The 19,080-nt window shown below is 38.0% G+C and overlaps 1 protein-coding gene across 2 annotated transcripts in view; it reads left to right on the top strand.

Moving 5' to 3' along the window:
* The window catches only part of LOC131678412 (fez family zinc finger protein 1-like), a 180,295-nt gene extending 173,520 nt beyond the window's left edge, over positions 1-6,775 (top strand). For both annotated transcript variants that reach the window (XM_058958561.1, XM_058958560.1), the window contains exon 8: positions 5,947-6,775. In XM_058958561.1, the coding sequence (XP_058814544.1) occupies positions 5,947-6,140 (194 nt within the window). In that variant the 3' untranslated portion in view covers positions 6,141-6,775. The remainder of the gene's footprint in view (positions 1-5,946) is intronic.
* Positions 6,776-19,080: the final 12,305 nt, after the last annotated feature.

Here is a 19,080-nt window from a genome sequence, read left to right on the forward strand (position 1 = left end):
CGCAACTTTTTATTGCGAGCGGAGTCCTTCTTTCACGGCTCACCTACTGCGTCATGGGGATCATTTAATTCTCTTCTATCGTTAAAGGTGTCTTGGTGCTCGCGATCCGATGTTTTTTCCTGCTTATTACCCTTACGGGTGACCAATGTAAATCCGTCATCTTTGTTTTTCTTCTTCGCCGATATTGCTTACAGTGGTTTTTGGGGTGCTGGATGCTGCTTTTGCAGTTGTCAATATGGACTGAACAGCTGCCACAAATTTTGCAACCGTTTGTGGTTCGGGTATTGGTATTGAAAACTCTTTTTTGGGTTGGTTTTCCGTGGATTCGTTGGCAATCGGTTGTGATGCATTCTCCTCTGTATCTTCCGCGCAAGGTTGTCCGTGGTGTGCTGTCTGATTACAATACTTGCACGTAGGAGTTTGGCCCTCATGGGTGCATAACGTAGTTTGATTAATAGTAGCTTCGCGGGTTTTAAGTTTTATAGTCAAGTGGGAGGGGATAGATCTTTCAATCCGCATCCTCACCACAAGAACACCGTTAAGTGTACCGGGGAAGAAAATTTCTCCACGTATTAGGTGTAACGGATTCTACTTCTCCGTATTGCGACATGTATTCTGCAACTAGATCAGGAGGGGTACGTGGTGATAGGTCATGTAGCTTTACATCTACATAGTCTTTTTCTATATACACGGGAATCTTAATTCCAACTTTATCACTTTCAGCCACGTGCTTCAAGTTGTTCTGCGAAACGAAACGTTCAGCTTTGGCTAACGTGTTGAATGATATGAGCACTACATTGCGAAGATGATGATACTGGAGATACATAACCTCCTTGAGCTTAAGCTGCATCTTCACCTTCAGTAGGTATTCCACTTCACTAAAACTCAATCTTATTGAACAGAATTTAAAGTCAACGACCGCTGTGTTGGGTCGGAGCAGAGTTTTTTCGTCAACTTTACTCATGACGGCAAGAATAAATTAAATGTTTCCTTTGTTCTCGAGACAATGCACACTAGATCGAGAGGTTGCTATTTGTTGTTCACTTGGTTCGATTGTACGTCAGACTTGGGCAGAAGTAGAAAGTAGACTGATTTGTATATTATATTGTATCATCTCATTAACATTTTGTAATTCTTCTATGCAAAAATATCGACAAACGACTCACTCGGTGGATTTCTCATGATATCGGTGCTCGTTTCCGTTAGCCATTTAGCTTTCCTCATCCGAATTCGTTTGTTAATGTAGTTTTTCAGTTTGTTGTCCTTCCTGAATTTTTAAATGATCGATGTCTTCGACAAAGTTGGTTAGGGAATCAAAATATGCATGGTGGTATAGTGAATATTTCAGAATACTTCCAATAGGCAGCACTAGTTAGCATATAATTTTTAGGACTTATTAGTAGATCGGTGTCTTCGGCAAAGTTGCTCACTAGATCGAAACATGTACATCAAAGAGAACAGGATTAGGTGCTAATAAACATGACCTTTTTTCAACCTTCTGTACAGCAAGTTCCTGATTCATTAGAAGATTGTTGTTCTTTTAAAAAGTAACTATCATTACGGAGAGTATATCACAGTGATATGATATGATATGCCGAAGATAAGTTCACTGAAAAATTACGTTAGATTAAATTCAATTAGAATTGGAATCCCTAATACCCCCTTAATACCTTAATACACAAGTGCTCGTGTTACAAAAACTGACGCGAGTATCGGTGCGCTAACACGTGCCCCAAAGCAATTGAAGTTTTATATGGGTATTAAAAGTATTTTTTTCACACGTTTTAACTTTTTTTTAATACATTCACAACTTTTTTTCAAAGTGATCGTAACATTTTGATATTTGGTAGAATTCGAGCACACTAGGTTTCAACAAAAAATATATGAATGAAAAAAATAGGAATATTTATTTCAATCAAGAACCCGAAATCTGAGTATTTTTTATTATGCAAGATTTTTGAAAACTTTTAAAGCAGAATGCAAGGGTGCCGTTTCAAAAATTTCTGCTGGGGTATTTTCTCAGCTTTTAAAGGTTAATCACTTTCGTTGTACTGAACGGAATCACTATATATGTGCACTATCTGAGAGAAAATATGTGCACCTGTTTTGTGTTCGATGTCGTTAAATATACGACTACTACAAATAACGAAAATAATGGATCTTGTGAAAGTAAATTTTATGCGCTATGATTGGTCTGTGATATTCCGACTGACGCGCAAACATATTTTAGTGCTGGTTTTACAGAATTTATCGGACCATTGTGTTGGTATTTTCATGGGTTGATCCCATTTAAATCACTATCAAACCACCATTCTGTGGGGATGAAACTCCATCACCATCATAACCATGGGTTTTTCATTTGCTCGGGTTACCTACTCCATTTCACATTTCAAATTTTGCTAAAATCATGTACCGATTTTGTCTTTATCCACATAAATCTGCATCGTAAATATTCTGGGCGAATAAAATTTGACAAATCTACCAACATCAACTTGTAATTGTAGCAACACTACTCTCGCCAATGTGTCTCGTCCGCTAGAAGAGTGTGGGAAAGGGGACAGGACCAGGGTTACTATATTCACAGGTTTTTCTATAATGTCACGGATTTTTTGCACAATTTTTGATCACAGATGATAGATTTTTAGCATTTTGAAGAAAATTTCAAAGATTTCCACAGATTTTTAGAAATTTTGGGATTTTTCACAGATTTTCTGGAAATTTATCACAGATTTTTTTTGTCTGTTTTAGTCATCACAAATAGTAAAAAGATTTTTTTGACCGAAACACACATTCCAATGTGGCATCCCAGGACAGGATTGTGTAGCATAAGCTACTCCTAAAATATGGTTGGCTGATATCAGAGACAAAACCGACATGAAGTAGAATAAACCCAATGCTGTTAATATGAATGCTGCAATTTTTACTATCTTCTGAAAGGTTGTATTAAAACCAAATATGATCCACCCACCTTTTTTCAAAGAATCTGAAATCCGTTTGAAACCTTTCATCGTGTGCTCGAGATCTACGAAATTTCAAAACTTTTCGATCACATTCAAAAAACTTATGAATTTAGGTATGAAACATTCATACATTTCATACGAAATGTATGAAAAATACATGTAATTCCCATATAAAACATCAATCATGTTGGGGCTCTTGTCAATATGGTACAATTTCGCTCCAATTTCGCCCAAATTTTTTTTGAAACCTTGATTCATTTTTTGACCGGCGATGGACAAAATTCCAACATAACAATAATAACTGCAACTCTATCGCTAACTTAAATTGTGCTAAAAATTTATTTTTTATCCAAATTTGTAGAATTGAAAGAAAAAACTCAATATGATAAGTTGCGAGTAAGGAAAAGCAAAATAAATGCTCAAACACTTTTTTTGCGGTCGCAATCATATTGATTCGAAGCCGTCAACTTTGGACGTTTAGTATCATTGAAGAATTTTACAACGCAAAGCAGCACATCTTTCGATAAAAAAAAAATATGGCGGTTAATTCTCTAGAAGTAATTATAGAGAATTTTATCTTAAAGCAAATTAGTGCGAGACTTAACGTCTTCCGCAAAGTTATCGAAAATGCTATTTCAAACAACTTTATTGGAGACAATGAATGTTCCGTATATTCAGAGTATCGAAATATATTAAATCATATTTATATGAATACCTGTAAAACAAGTTATTCTGATATTATCTCTTCTGCTGTTTATGAACAATAAAATTCACAAGTTATTCAAGGTATGAGTTTCTGAAGTTTACAACAAAGAATTATATTGATGGGAACAGGTTTTAAGAAAATTTCCAAAAAATCCTTTTATATCTCAATATGCCGCATTCATGTAGCCTTCAAGTGTTCACTAAAGTTGTTTAAAATATCATTCTCAACAACTTTGCTGAAGACACCAAATCTCTTATTATTTTTGAAGAGTTCATTCTCCATAATTACTTCCAAAATTAATAACTAAAAATATTATATCAAAAGATGCATTTTTCTATGTTGGGATACCTCTTAGCAAATGTTAAACCTTCAAAGTTGATCCTTTTGATTCTAAACTTATAATTTATCAAACTTACATTAAATTTTGGTATTTTCGGAAAATCAACCTTTCAACCTTTCTAAACCGAATTTCTAGCTATGCCACTACATAGAAGCATCGATTTTCTTCTCCGGAAAGCTTCTAACATTTATAAATTTCCAACCTTGGAAATCGTTTTTCCCGGAAGGTGCTAAATGGCGCTTGTCATAATATAGCACAACAGCGACTAATTACCATTCTATAAACCGGATCAGTCTAACCGAACAATATTCGATGATTTCCTAACTATTCTATGAATCAAATTGAGCATTTATCCGAACACTCTAAGTGATGTTAAATATACATATCGGATGATGTTTCTATATAAAATCTAACCTTTCTCTCCTACATCTACCAGAACGGTTCAAAACGATAGTAGGAATCCATTTATTATTGCCAACCTTGCGAACATCCAGAAAATGGGATTGTTTTTCCTTTTTTTTCTCTCCGATACGAGCGTGTGTGTGTATGAGTCTGATGTAAGTCTGGACATCCGACATGACGGTCTATCAGCACACATTCCTGAATCCTTCTGTGAGTCAAACACCAGAGCAACGGGCCCGCACTTATGGGCCCTCTCACCATCTACAATTCGGGTGCTTTCTTACTTTTTTACGACCTACTTTCCGAAAGATTAATGAAATCTGGGAGTTGGAAAAAGCTACACACTTTTGGCATGGATGAGATTTTGGAAATATCTGCACCCGCCCCGGTGCCGGTACCGGCGACGTCCGACTTTATAAACTCGTAAAAAGTGTACGTTTATGGGGTAGTCGTGTGCTTTTCAAGATTTAAGGATCAAACGTCGGAATGCTTTGGCTAACGATTACACGGATTTGGCACGGAGCACAAAGTAGGCCGGTGCTGAGACCCGAAATTGATGCAATAAGATTGGCGAAGAATGTGTTGTTTTGAAGCAAAATAAACTTGTACTATATTCCGGGCGATTTGGGCAGAGGACGATTTACGATCGACGAAAGTATATTCATCATTTTTTGGGTATTTCCAGTTTATTTGAAACAGTTGATGCAGCGGCAACTGAAAATACCGTAATGCTAGGGCTCCTACTAAAAGTTATAATGTATTTGTTTGTATATTTTCGAAAAATATTTGAATTCTGTCAATTCGCCTGTTTATTTACTAATGACTTATTTTAGGGGTTCTAGCTTCACTTGATAACACTCTATTCTTATAGTACACATTTTATGGACCAATCTAAATAAAAAAATTTCTGCATGCTTTAATCCTACTTTCAAGGAGATTCAAATCGATAAATGAAATTAGCACTAGAAAATACAACAATCTTTAATCTTCTGAACCGTTGTGTTTGAAGTGATATATAACGATTCTCTATATAATTAACTGAATTAGATCCTTTGATACTTCAGCAGTATGGTCGCCTAATTATTTTATCAATATGCTGCCATACTTGCAGTTCATATTTAGTCTAACCTGTATAATAGTCCAGTACTACTCCACTAATCCGCTGGCTATAAGGACAGAGTGGCCAAATTGATTACACAACAATGGAACAGTGCAAACATACTCTTTTCGGTAGTGAATAAAAGCAGGTAGTGAAGAATCTGCATCTGCAGATGTCCGACCAAATCTTCCTTTTTTACGGATTTAAATGTAATCAAAATATCATTGAATTTATTTGTCTAATCGAAACAAATACACTGTCAGAATTTCATTAGCAATAGAATATATTGTATGCATATAAAAAAGAGGTGAATGTCTTCTATTTCGCTAATCATTCCAACAATTGTTTATAGATTTAATCACTAAGACCGAGTTGGAAAATTCCCGAACATGCTTCCATTCAATTCTAACAACTATCCCATTTTTCCCACTATTTCCAGGCGAAAAACCCCACAAATGCCAGGTATGCGGCAAAGCGTTCAGCCAAAGCTCGAATCTGATAACCCACTCGCGGAAGCACACCGGCTACAAACCGTTCCAGTGCGAGCTGTGCCACAAAGCATTCCAGCGCAAGGTGGACCTGCGGCGCCACAAGGAAACCCAGCACACCGAGCTTCGGCCGATGGTCAACTAACCGAAGGCCCTACCGGAATTCACCCTTTGCTCGCCGGCGCTGATTGGAGTTCCCGGTGGCGGGGTGGCTCCTCCCAGTAGCAGTGGTGCTGGCAGTGTTGGCGCCATACTGCTTCCGGGGACCATCAGTACCGATGGTGAATTCATCGTGATTGACTGAAAAATCAAAAGACGGGATGACACGGTGTATCGAGTATATCAGTTATTATAGTTTAGAGTGTAGACCAAATCCTACGTATGTGTTGAATGTATAATATTGTACAAAGTGTAGACTAGCAGACTAGAAGAATGTTTGGAGATATACTTTCTCTTTGTTAAATTTACTTTTAGTTGTAAAAATTTCCATTAACCGTACTGTTTACTAGTAGCTAGGTAGTTTTAATTGTCTCAATTTCAAACCAAATAGTAGTCTTCTCAAGGCCGAGTTTGTGAAATTGGAAGCTAAATCCTCGCTATGTAAACCAGCATCGAACCAATAAACCTTCCCTAAGCTGTGCACTGCATAAACTCCGGCCAAACTCGGTTATGTTTGTAAAGGTCAACTACAAAATTCTACGATAATTGTAACAAATCTCTGAGAAACGGATGACAGTGGAAAAATAAACCTTAATGTGCAATTCTCATAAAGTCAAAATACTCCATGATGCGTTTTCATCTCTAACTCTGTGATAATCTCACACACTCCCAAAACTTAATTTAAAATCAAACAAACAAAATATAATTTACGGTTGCAAAATATAGAAACGATTATTTGCTTACACATTCCACACCCTTCTCTGTTCGCAGTCATCGCCACCAGAGAGACTCACACGGGAAACAATAAAATGTTCGTAGTTTCCCTTGTCCTTTCACCTTTCGGCCTTCGGTAAGGGTCCTGTGACCGCAAGTGTACGTATGGCCGTCCTCGTGCCAAGCCCAAACTACTGAATAGTAGTGGTGTCCGAATGTCGAACCCATAAATTTGCGGTATTTATAGTAAGTAAGAAGCAGTACGACACAACGAAGCAACTATTTCTTTGCATAGGCCAGGTCAGGATGAACCCTACACATTGGCGTATTCTGCAGGATATGAAAGTGTGAGAAAGACGGGAAAAGAATGCAAGTGCTTCCTGGTTTCGGCCAATGGACGGAAAATGTAAAGTAATTAAATGATGACCATAATAATACGGCCAAAGTTTTGTAATGACTTTAGCCGACCATTTGTGGTTTTATAGGTTTGAGATCATAGGTTCTAGGTGAATCAAGGAAGCTGGAAAATATGGGTTTCTCTCAAGTAGCAATAGCAGTGCAGTTAACAATGAATAGCTCAGTCAATAGTTACATGTCTTACATTTTTTCCTTATTGCACCAGTTTTTGAGTACATGTAATATAAGAACAGCCTAAGAATAGTGGAGGAGAAAAAAATAACCATGAAATTCGTATGTGGTATAAACTTTTTCGGTGATTTTTATGCAATTATCCTTACTTAGGCGTTCAGGCAAGAGCCTTGTTGTCTCTTGCTGTATGCAGAAGCCGTCTCCACTCCACTCGGTCCATTGCTGCTTGTCGCCAGCTTCGCAGTCTTCGAATGGTCCGCAGGTCGTCCTCTATCTGGTCGATCCACCGTGCTCGCTGTGCGCCCCGTTTTCTTGTTCCTGTAGGTTCGCCCTCAAGAACCAACTTCACCGGGTCGTCGTCCGACATTCTTACGACGCGCCCAGCCTACCGCAAACGCCCTATTTTTGCGGTATGCGCGATGGATGGTTCTTCCAGCAGCTGATCCCGAGCAAAGTCAAACATCAAAATTACAGCAAGCAGACATCAATTTTTGATATTAGCCATCAAATTGAAATCTTATTTTTATATCGGTTGAAACTTTTTCAGATATGACATCAAATTTTGATCTCATTTTGATGTACTTACATGCATTGTGTTCTTTAGAAAAATATATTGGTTTCAATTTCATTGGCATTCGTCAAATTGATTATTTATTTTATAATCAATGAAATATCGCAACATCTCAATGAGTTTTCAATTTGCTTTCACTGATAGCATAAATAGTTTTCTGTTCGATGTCGTAGGGCAATTTTTCTGCTTATGATTTTTTAACCGTTAAAACGACCAAAACGATATCAACCAGAGCAATCATTACCTACTACATAACAACATCAAGTTTAGTTCTCAATTTGTTATCAGACTCTGCTAGGGATGCAACTCATGGTTCATTCGCCTGCACCACGTTTCGTCTTTCATCTGCACGCCACCATAGATGGTACGCAACACCTTTCGTTCGAAAACTCCAATGGCGCGTTGGTCCTCCACGAGCATAGTCCAGGTCTCGTGGCCGTAGAGGACCACCGGTCTATTCAGCGACTTGTAGATACTCAACTTCGTGCGGCGGCGAATTTCGTTCGACCGGAACGTTCTCCGGAGTCCAAAGTAGGCACGATTTCACGCCAAGATCCGTCTCTGAATTTCTCTGCTGGTATCATTGTCGGCGGTTATCAGTGAGCCCAAATACACGAAATCGTCGACCAACTCGATTCCGTCACCGTCAATCCGAACTCGGGATGGGAGGACCACACTGTCGTCTCTAGAACCTCTTCCTCTCATGTATTTTGTCTTTGAAACGTTGATGGCAAGTCCAATCCTGCTGGCTTCAGCTTTCAGTCTGATGTACGTTTCCGACATCGCCTCAAAGTTATGTACCATTTAGTCAATGTCGTCGGCGAAGCCAAGAAGCTGGACGAACTTCCTGAAGATTGTGCCACTCGTGTCAATCCCCGCTCTCCTTATTACACCTTCTAACGCAACGTTGAACAGCAGGCACGATAGACCATCACCTTGCCGTAACTCTCTTCGAGATTCGTTCCTGATACTCGAACAACGCACATCACCCGATCCAATTATCCTGCCATCTAGTACACACTTAAAATCCATTACCTACCAGTAGGTAATTTTAATTTGCTGTCCTTATTTCACTGCCGGAAAACAAGGGAGAGGGAATGATTTTTTTACTCAAAATTAATGGGATGAAGTTTAGTCGGCTTTGGGGAATATCTCCTTATTTTTGGGTAAATTTGGACTCCCTCTCTTTCGTTTTTCGTTGGAGGAAGTAGGATGCACAGATTTAAGATTACCTACTGCTAGGTAATGCAAGTTTTCTGTGTATTCAACCCAAAATGCCTTTTCAAACAGTAACAGTTAGTTTCAATCCCATTTTGAAAATGATACAAGTTATTGTTGGAGTTATGGCTGACACAGTGAAAACAGTCTGCGTTCGTTTACAGCCCGTCTCTTACGTCTCCAATAGGGCATCGCAAATTTTTTTTTAATTCTCGAAGCCCCCCCTCCCATCTCATATTGTGACAAATGTCAAAGTAAGCTCAAATGTCAGATGTCACATCATTTGGACAATTCTAGACTTTCGCCCACTTTGCTTGAAAGTTTTGAAATTGATACTATGGGAATATATGGAGGAAAAATATATTAAATGGTATAACTATTGAAGTAGTAATCAGAAAATTACAATTTATTCATCTTTTTAAAGGAAATATTCTTAGTATTTGAATAAAGATACTTTTGTTTGTAGGAAAATACGGGAAAGTGGGGTACTGGGTCAGATTGGCCCAAAAATCCCTTATTTTTAATGATTTGTCTGCTCCGTAATGCAAATCATACATATTTTGCTGTTTTTCTAATGTGAAAAAATTTCAGAAATCGAACGGAACCCTTTTGTCTTTTGTCCGAATACGAGAAGTTGGTGTTATAGGGCCTGTTGTCATTCATATTAAATTGTATAATTTTCTCGTTCATATATCTCTATTATTCTTCACTCAATTTGGGGATGGGCGTAGCGTATTGGTAAATCGATTGCCTTGTACGCAGCGCACCTGGGTTCGGGTTCCGACCCCGCACATAGGGTTAGAAATTTTTCATAAGAGATTTTTCTAACCCGAAGAGGCGAATGACCTTAAGGTTAAAACCTCTATAATCGAAATAAAAAAAATCACTCAATTTTAATAAACTGTACATTGTTGAACATGGAAAATTCTTAGGATAAAAAATAAAAATAGATTCGTTACCAGTAAAATTCAGAAACATCAATATCAATATCTTCATTCCAATACTAAGGTTATTTCCTTTAAAAAGAGGTATAAAATATTATTTTCTGATTGCTGCTTCGAAAGTTATAGCATTTAATATATTTTTCCCCACATTTTCCCATAGTACCAATTTCAAAAATTTCAAGCGAAGTGGGCGGGAGTCTAGAATTGTTCAAACCATGTGAAATTTGGCATCTGAGCTTACTTTGACATTTGTCACAATATGAGAGCGGGGGGGGGGGGGCTTTTGAGAATTCAAAAAAAAAAAATTTTGCTTTGCCCTACCGACCATAGCTCGTATCGACCGATTTAAATGCTTCATCGGGAAATTGTTAGTAAAAATTATCCTACGACACCTCGACACTGGACAGCGACATATATGCAAGACCTATTGCCTACAATAAATTTAATAGTGCTTCTCGTCAGAGGACGCTTAGTAGTTGCAAACATCATGGGCAATGGAGATATGGGACGGTGGTTGCACTGAGTTATCTCTAAAGTACGAGCGAAGCATGGTCCAAAGAGTTGGATGTAAGTTCATTCGTGCGATGTCTAGGCTCATGTCCAACCACGTTGGACGTTGAATGCGCATACCCGCCGTATTAGGCTAGCAGAAGATAATCAATGTGCTTGCGGAGAGGGTTAACAAGCCATTGAGCCTGCTGTTTGAACATCGTGAAACCAGATCCCAATTAATAGATTCCTTACGAGCCCGAAAACCCCACCCTATGTTCTTGATCATGATACAGTGGCTTAGCCAAGGGGGGGGGGGGGGGGGTTGGCGGTTAGAACCCCCTCCAAACCAAAATATTTGAATTGAAGAAAAAAAAGTTTGATGCTGACTAGTTTATTAAATATTCAAATAATAATTTTGGAAGTTTATTATCTGTTCATTACCTTGAAAACTTAATGTTTTAAACGTTATGTGCACTTTTTGTAAATTGTGAGAATGGGATCTTGTAACTAATATTTTAGTGAGAATCCTATAGTTGATAAATCATGTAAATATCAAGCAAAATAGCTCAATGAAAACGGCTACATAAAAACTGATGTAAAATGGCGTTTTACGCTTGTCTCTAACAGGTCAGAATCGGTTTTTATGTGCATTTGATTTTTTTTTGGGTTATCACTTATATAAAGTGCCACTAGCTAAGATTGGTAATAAAAAACATTGAAAATTCTTCACGTTTTTCGCTATTTATGGTGTACATTTGGGTATCGAATTGAATGGCGCCAAGATTCCATAATTGGAAACCACCAGCTTTTGGAGGTTTAGTATTTAGCAGCATAATTTTGATAATTAATTTTTCCAGTTGGATGCATTACTAATTCCAATCAAATTTAGTGTCTTCAGCAAAGTTTTCAAGAATGTTATTGCTAATAGCTTGGTTGAAGATATGAATGCAACCCGTATTTGTGCATTATAGGCCATATTGCACTACGAAATCCCTTACTAACATTTATAGGCGACAACAAAGAATTTGGGAGAACACCTTGTAGATGACGTTTACTATCCTAGTATGCAAAAGTGACTTCAACGCACTTTGGTCAAATTTAACTTTTTCGTATTTTTAAGTTCACAATTCGCATCTTTCAGTGCAAACGACTTCAAATAAAAAAAAATAACCTGTTGAAATGCGAAAAGCAAAGTGGCGAAAGCATGCTTTTACCCGCACCATGCAAGATTTGAAAATTGATTTCCTGAAAAATATACTCGATGGCATTTACGTCACCTTTGCATACAAGGGCAGTTCAGTAATGTGATTAATCGGTAATTAGTTGCAAAAATCCCGCTTAACACCATTTTTATAGATGGGACATACTACTCCCTACATCCTATACTTCGGTAAAATCTCCTTCCATATCTTCAAAAGCACCCAGTGGAGTGCTCTAGCCAATTCCTCTACTCTGTGTTTGAGTAGCTCACATGACCATTGATCATTGCCAGCGGTTCAACCGTATTTTTTCATGAATCTTAGGTAGATCCGGAATCTGTCGTCGACTGCGCGCGTCTCCAAGCTGATTCTTGCAATACTCTTGTCGTCTACTGCTTCGCTATTTAGGTGTTCGTTATAATATAATTATCAATCGTGAGAATTTCTGCACATTATTTATAAGGTGTACAGACTATCCTGTGCGATAACCGATTTATACAATGTCCCGGCCTATCAGGATGTTTATGTCACCGATGACGAGCTTAACATTCCGCCATAGGCAGCTATCATAGACATGCTCCAGCTGCGCATAAAATGCATCTTTCTCGGCTTCGTGAGGTCAGCGCACACTGATAATGCTCTAGTCGAAGAAATGGCCTTTGATCCACACTACACACAGCCTGTCGCTGATCACCTTGCCACGCGTTGGCGCATTTTGCCCAGCTCTTGTGCCGTCGCTCGATCCCCGCATTTCCACACCTTCTAGCCCGTCTATCAAAGCTCTTCAAAAGCTATGGTTTCGAAGTTGCGAGTTTTCAGCTCATCCTTTTCTGCTTGATTGTTAGTAAAGTGGTGTTTTGGGCCACTCGTTGAACTTGGCCTAACCTGTCTCGTCGTCCGCCACCCAACATAACTGACACCTGCGACAGGTATTTAGTTCTGCCTACGGTAGGGTTATAGCGCCCATGCCCGCTCACATCATCCCATTTCGCTATTACTGCAGAACACAGTAGTAGCCAGTCGATCGCGGCCTATAGATTAAATGTCATCAATAGACCGCCAACATTTTTGAAAAATCTAAGATTTTCGTCAAAACCCCCTCCAAACCAAATTTCTGGCTACGCCACTGTCATTATATCATGACATGATTCTGTTTGAATACTTTCTAGGATTCTGATCGAAGTTTTCTTAGCATTCCGATGGAATCTATTTTAAATTCCGATTGAATCCTTATCCGTATTTCTATGGTTTTTACCTCTGAATTTTGAAGCAGGATTCTAGAGAAAAGCTTCTCACAGGTCTGGCTGAATCCTGCTCAAAATAGCATTCTGCTGAAGATAATGATTTTTTCAAGATGCTGATAGAATCATTTTCCTATTTTCAATGAAATCCGATGTAAAATTCTGATGAATATCCTGCTCTGAGTTCCAGTGGACTTTGACGCAATATCGCTCTTATTCCATTATCCCCTTCAACAATTGATTCCTGCTCAGAATTCCAAAGGCATCTTTAACCTATTCATGCCAATGTTGTTGATAAATAACCACGTTTTTAAACGACTATAACTTTTGGTTTACACAACGTATGTTTACAACGACAAGTAAGCTAATAGCTGGGACTATTATCTCTCATTCGAGCACTAACAGTTATAAATATTATGAATAGAACAGAAGTTATTACAATTAATCTTAATGGGTTCCGCTAAAACAGTGCTGCCATGGATAGTTTCTGTTAATGGTGAAAGTCAAATTTTGGAATATTTTCGTAGCCCAATGTATGTAAATATTATTTGAAACTAATAGAATTTTCTAATTTAGACTACCTTCAACTACCTTTTTCATGAAATTGGACTTGATCGGAAGATAAATATTGAGCAGCTTCTAGCACTGCGAAAGAAGCACCTATCTTTAGTAAACCAGGTTTTTCGTGTTTCATGACAACAGTTCTAAGAAAAAATAGTTTTGGAGCCATAATGCGGTAGAAAAAAGTTGATCAAGAAATGGTTAACAAGATTCTGATAGGAGACCAGGCAGTCTCTGGGGATGATTTCAATTCTTAGCTCAAGCAAAAATGGATGTTAGGCTATGTAAAGAGGGCGCCATCTGTACTTCTTGCAGAAGCCGCCGAGCACCCATCGTCTACGTAATCTTCTGTAGTGCTTTGTTGGTGACAAACATGAATGGGAGAGTTTCCGAAGACTACATGCGTAGTGATTGGTCAACTAAATGATGCTACAAGGACAAGGACAAGGGTCTCTTTGTAGAGACAACGTGCACTCTTCTAATTAGAATGAGGGTTGAAAGAAACGTTAGCTGGGATATGTGACACCACTACGTACACTAAACTGGTGCCGAGAACCAGACGACCCGCAGCTTACCTACTTACCTTATTTTTTTTCTAGTAGACGAGTAATCGAATCATTTACCCCGAAAAATCGAAGCCCCGGTTAAACGAGTTTGACCTGTATTGCAGAATACACACCTTGTTAAAAAAAATTGTTTTACAATTCTTGCACAAATATCTATAAACAACTAATACATGCCGTTAACTCGTTACCAATATAAATAATACATGACAACCAACTAAAAATACAAATCACACCTTGAAATTCTGCAAAATCGAGTAGGGCCAAAATAGGTACACTTATATTTTCCATAATTGGAAAATTTGCCCTGATCCTTTTATTTCCAATTTCTTCGCAAATAAAGCTTAAATTCATAAAATATCACAAAAAAAAAGTTTGATTCGATTATCCGGGTGATTCGATTATCCGGGGTGAGATTTTTATGAAATCCCCGAATAATCGAGTCCGACCTGTATATGATTTATGAACTCCCAAATGGCTCAACCGAGTGCCGTAAAAATTCATACATAGTAGGCATTTGTTATGGAGCGTGTTTGAGTTCTATTGGTTGAGGGTTATCTGCTCGCCAGATGGCGCTTCGGAACAAATTGTGTTTTCCTCCTATTTCGTTGAAAGTCGCAGCTACGCGCGATGGGTATTAGCTAGTAGAATATAAACAAAAATGTTTAAAACGATGATTATTCTTAGTGTTAGTATTAGGAAGTTAATTTTTATTATAACGTGATAGTCTTAAGAGCTTTTGTAACATGTTATGCAAAAAAGAAACCCCGGCGTAAAAAAGCTTTTGCAAATGCCGTATCAAATAAACGTTTCATAAAAAAACTTGTAGCTACCAATCCGGAAGACGGATCAAAATGAAATTCAACAGCAGCCTATGTGAACGTTGTAGGTTGAGAAAATCGGTTTAGCCAACTCGGAGTAATCGATGTGAGATTGCCGGTTGAATACACGTACACAGTCATAAACATTAGCAGAACTCGACGAACTGAGTCGAGTGGTATATGAGACTTGGTCCTCTGTGGTCCTCTGGTGTGAGTGATCGCATTACTTTTAAAGAAGTTGGAAAAAATCACATAATTTTTGAAATCCTATAAAAAAGTCGGATAAATAATAACCACATAAAGGACTTCAGAATAGTTTTTTTAAGCAAAACAAAAAATTGGACTGGTAGCTTAATAGTTATAATAATAGATTCTAAATTATCTACGGGTATACATATTCGAAAATTTAAATTCTTAAAATATTTGGATTTAGGAATTGGGACATTTTAAATAAAGCTTAGCAATATGATCATTGATCTTACTAGAAAATTATTCTGGACCTCTACAAAGAAATTAATAATTACTACTTTTCTATGTGTTCTCAACAGAACAAATTTAATTGAACCACGTTTCTGCAGTACTATCCATATGAGTATGAACTTCCATCTTATGTAGTCTAGTTACTCGATAAGTTTTCCAAGACTACCATCACATCCTATCAACTTGAAAAGCGGCTAAATGGTTGGATTTTAGTGGTTAGCCTTGGTGACTTTTACGAGTAAAACTTTTACCCTGCTGGGCCCAATGTACGTCTTGTAAACCAATCCCTTTATTGTTTCCAGTTTGCATAAGCCGTACAAGATGTGATTACACTTACCGTTGTAGAGCAAAAGTTTGCCTCTTCATTAGGCCACAACCAGATCATTCACACTCTCCGCAGGGACTCATGCGGCAGCTTCTTCTGTAGCTAAACTGTTTTTCCAGTTTATCGTCCCGACCGGAAAACGTCTTCATTTTCTTCAAATTTACATTATTATTTCCCGTCCGTCCGGATCAGCCACTCCCACTCTATCGAGGACGTATTTCCTTGTTCAAAAAAGAAACCCACACCCGCTCCGGGTTGTGCTTGAGAATTGCGTTATCCTGACGATAATTTAACGAGAGGAGTAACTTTGTGTACAACTTTGCAGAAAATGAAAAAGCATCTCTTGCCGAACCTAGTTCCGCTCGGTGGCTAGGTTGAATGTCGTGGAAAACGCAGCAGCAGCAGCATCAGCCCTATTATGATGATAATGGAAAAATGGTAAAGCATGCTTCCGACACAGCGGGCGGTGGTGGAAAGAAAGGAGTAAAACTTTGAAACAATAATAAGTAAGCAGAACTTTTCATACTTCATGAAATTTTGTGCTCGTTGCGTTATAATCTTGTATCATTTTCCATTTTCCGGAAAAGCTTGAATTCATCTGTTTGCTGCATAACTCTTACCGTCTTGCGTCCGTTGCCATGCCCGGGGGGAAACATTTGTCGTTGGGATGGGCGAAGATTTGCGCATCCAAGCATCAGAGCGAGCGGTAGCTCTAGGGAATCGTGGGGGTGCACTCGCTATTCAAAATCATGGTGCCGCGATGAATGTCGGGTGGTTCCGATTGTTTGCAAGTTGCTCTCGTTGAAATTCAAGAGATTATAATATATAATTTTTTTTTCTGTGAAATGAAATTGCAACCAAAAAGATACTGATAGTGGTTTAGGTGTTACCATTTTGACGAAAAGTATTTTATTGGTGATTTAGAAAACTAAATTTAGTATTTCCTAGCATGGTTCATATGAAAAGAGTGACGATCAATTGGAAAAATCACACACTTCGTGCAAAAATAGCTATTGTGCAGATTATTCTAAATTAACATTTGCACAGTGACTCTGAGCGTGTAGACGTGTTTTTTCAGTCCGTGAAGCGTAGCGCAGTAAAGCAAAGCTAGCTAATCCGCTTTCAAGGTCAACCTGAGCCTTTCAAGAGCCAACCTGAGTTTGAATTTACTGAAGATTTCTCGAGTCCTGACGGAACGATATTCGGTCGTGACAGGAATATCGAAAATTCGCCCTGATAAGCATCGGGTGGTGGTAAATAGTTTGAATTAGGCAAATAATATTGGGTGTAAAGGGCTACGGCCCAGGAATCAGGATTGTAGAAAAAGTTGAGGAGGGAGTGAGGATAGGAATAAGCCAGAATGCAGCTAGATCTGAAGAGATGAGAATAAGAAGAAAAACAGGTATGGGTAAGCTGACCAACTGTGGGCTAGGAAAAATCCGTACACATTTCTTCTCAAAAGTTAGAAAACTAAAGTTGGTTCGATTCCCAACCCCGCACACAGGGTTAGAGTTTTTTCAAAAGCGATTCTTCTACCACGAAAAAAGAAGCAAATGACCCCAATGTTAAAACCTCTATAATCGAAATATTCTCTGAATTCAATGTAATTGATGGAGCACAGAAATTATAAGTCAGAGTTTCTGTGTTAGTGTACTGATTGGTTTCTTCCATGTACATTTGTTATTTGATTTGCAGTTAGTATTTATGGAATCAAAATATATTTAGTTTACCATCAAAGTCTAGTTCGACCATTCCGAGACATCGTTTCGTTCTTCGCATTATGCTTTTAAAAAATCCAGAAAAAAATCTTCTGCTTAGCATTCGTCATGTTCACAATGAACTGAAATTTTTTGCCATGCAGGAAGGTTCTTAGAAATTATATGGGTTTCTGTAGAAAATTAGACAGTCCGATCGAAATGAACTTACGAAATTATAACAGTTATGTTGCTTAGAACATTGAATTCAAAATGATTACTGATTAGGTTTCGAATTTAAATTTAAATAACCAATTTGATTAGAGGATCTGAATGCAGAATCATAGAATTTTGAAGTAGGAATCTGTCATTGATAACTGCAAAGCGTGGTTTATAGAATTATACTGTCGTGTTTTGTAATGTCGGAGCAGGTAGGAAAAACACAATCTTAACGCGTAATCACCATTGAAATATCTAGGAATAATTAGTTTTTTTTTCATGTGTCCTTTGTAACGATTCCACTTTTCTGTACAGCGACACTTTTAAAAACCGTATCGCAAGCTCGAGATGCCATATCGTGCAGTCGAATCTTGATTTTGCCATTATCCATAAACACTAATTGTTGTAGATTGTTCTGCAAAATGATTTTATTTGCCTGGCGCAATCTATCGAAAATTATCATTATTGAATGTCTGATATGATGGCATCTGATGGAGGTGACTTTCGCAAGGCTATGCTATGAAAACTGTATGTAAATATTCCAAAAACTCGGACTAATACGAAAAGATTAAAAGTAACGTTCTTTGACCAGAGTTCCTCTTTTGTTTTTCATTTTCACATATCTCTACAATAAACGATCACTTCGGCAAGAATTAAAGTATTACAGCGATTGTTGTTCAAATTGACACTTCCCGACAGATTCTACGATACAGTAATTCTTCCAAGATTCACTCAAAAATCTTTAAAATCGCGAAAGACCATCTTCACTACAGATGAAACATCTAGACCTTTTATTCAAAACGACTTCTACAATGAGTGACTCTTTGTTTACTTTCTCTTCTGTTAATAATTCGGTCGCTTTAACATTTATCCCTCAACTTTTTGCATAATATGCTAGTCAAAACCACCATCTTTCGATCTGTACTGTAAAATAAGTGAAAAGTTCTATAGAGACGCCGTAAAAATCGAAAGAGAAAGTAAACAAAGAGAGTCACTCATTCCCGGTCAAACCATTCGGAATTTGATTCGGAATCCTGAATGGAATTCCAAATCAAATGCAACAACCGATTCTGAAACCGATTGAGTCGGAATCGCTTGTTGCATTTGATTTGGAATCCATACTGACTCCATTCAGAAATCCGAACTGGTTTCGGAACGAGTTTAACTGGGTTGTAGATATGTCGTTTTGAATAAAAGTTACGCCATTAGACGTTTTATTGCGCACTTTCCGCCAACCTGGACTCCGCACTTTCAAAGGGCGAGTGATCAAACTGCTACTGAAAACTGCGAGCTGTC

Source organism: Topomyia yanbarensis, chromosome 2 (genome assembly GCF_030247195.1).
Source record: "Topomyia yanbarensis strain Yona2022 chromosome 2, ASM3024719v1, whole genome shotgun sequence".
NCBI classification, from domain to species: domain Eukaryota; kingdom Metazoa; phylum Arthropoda; class Insecta; order Diptera; family Culicidae; genus Topomyia; species Topomyia yanbarensis.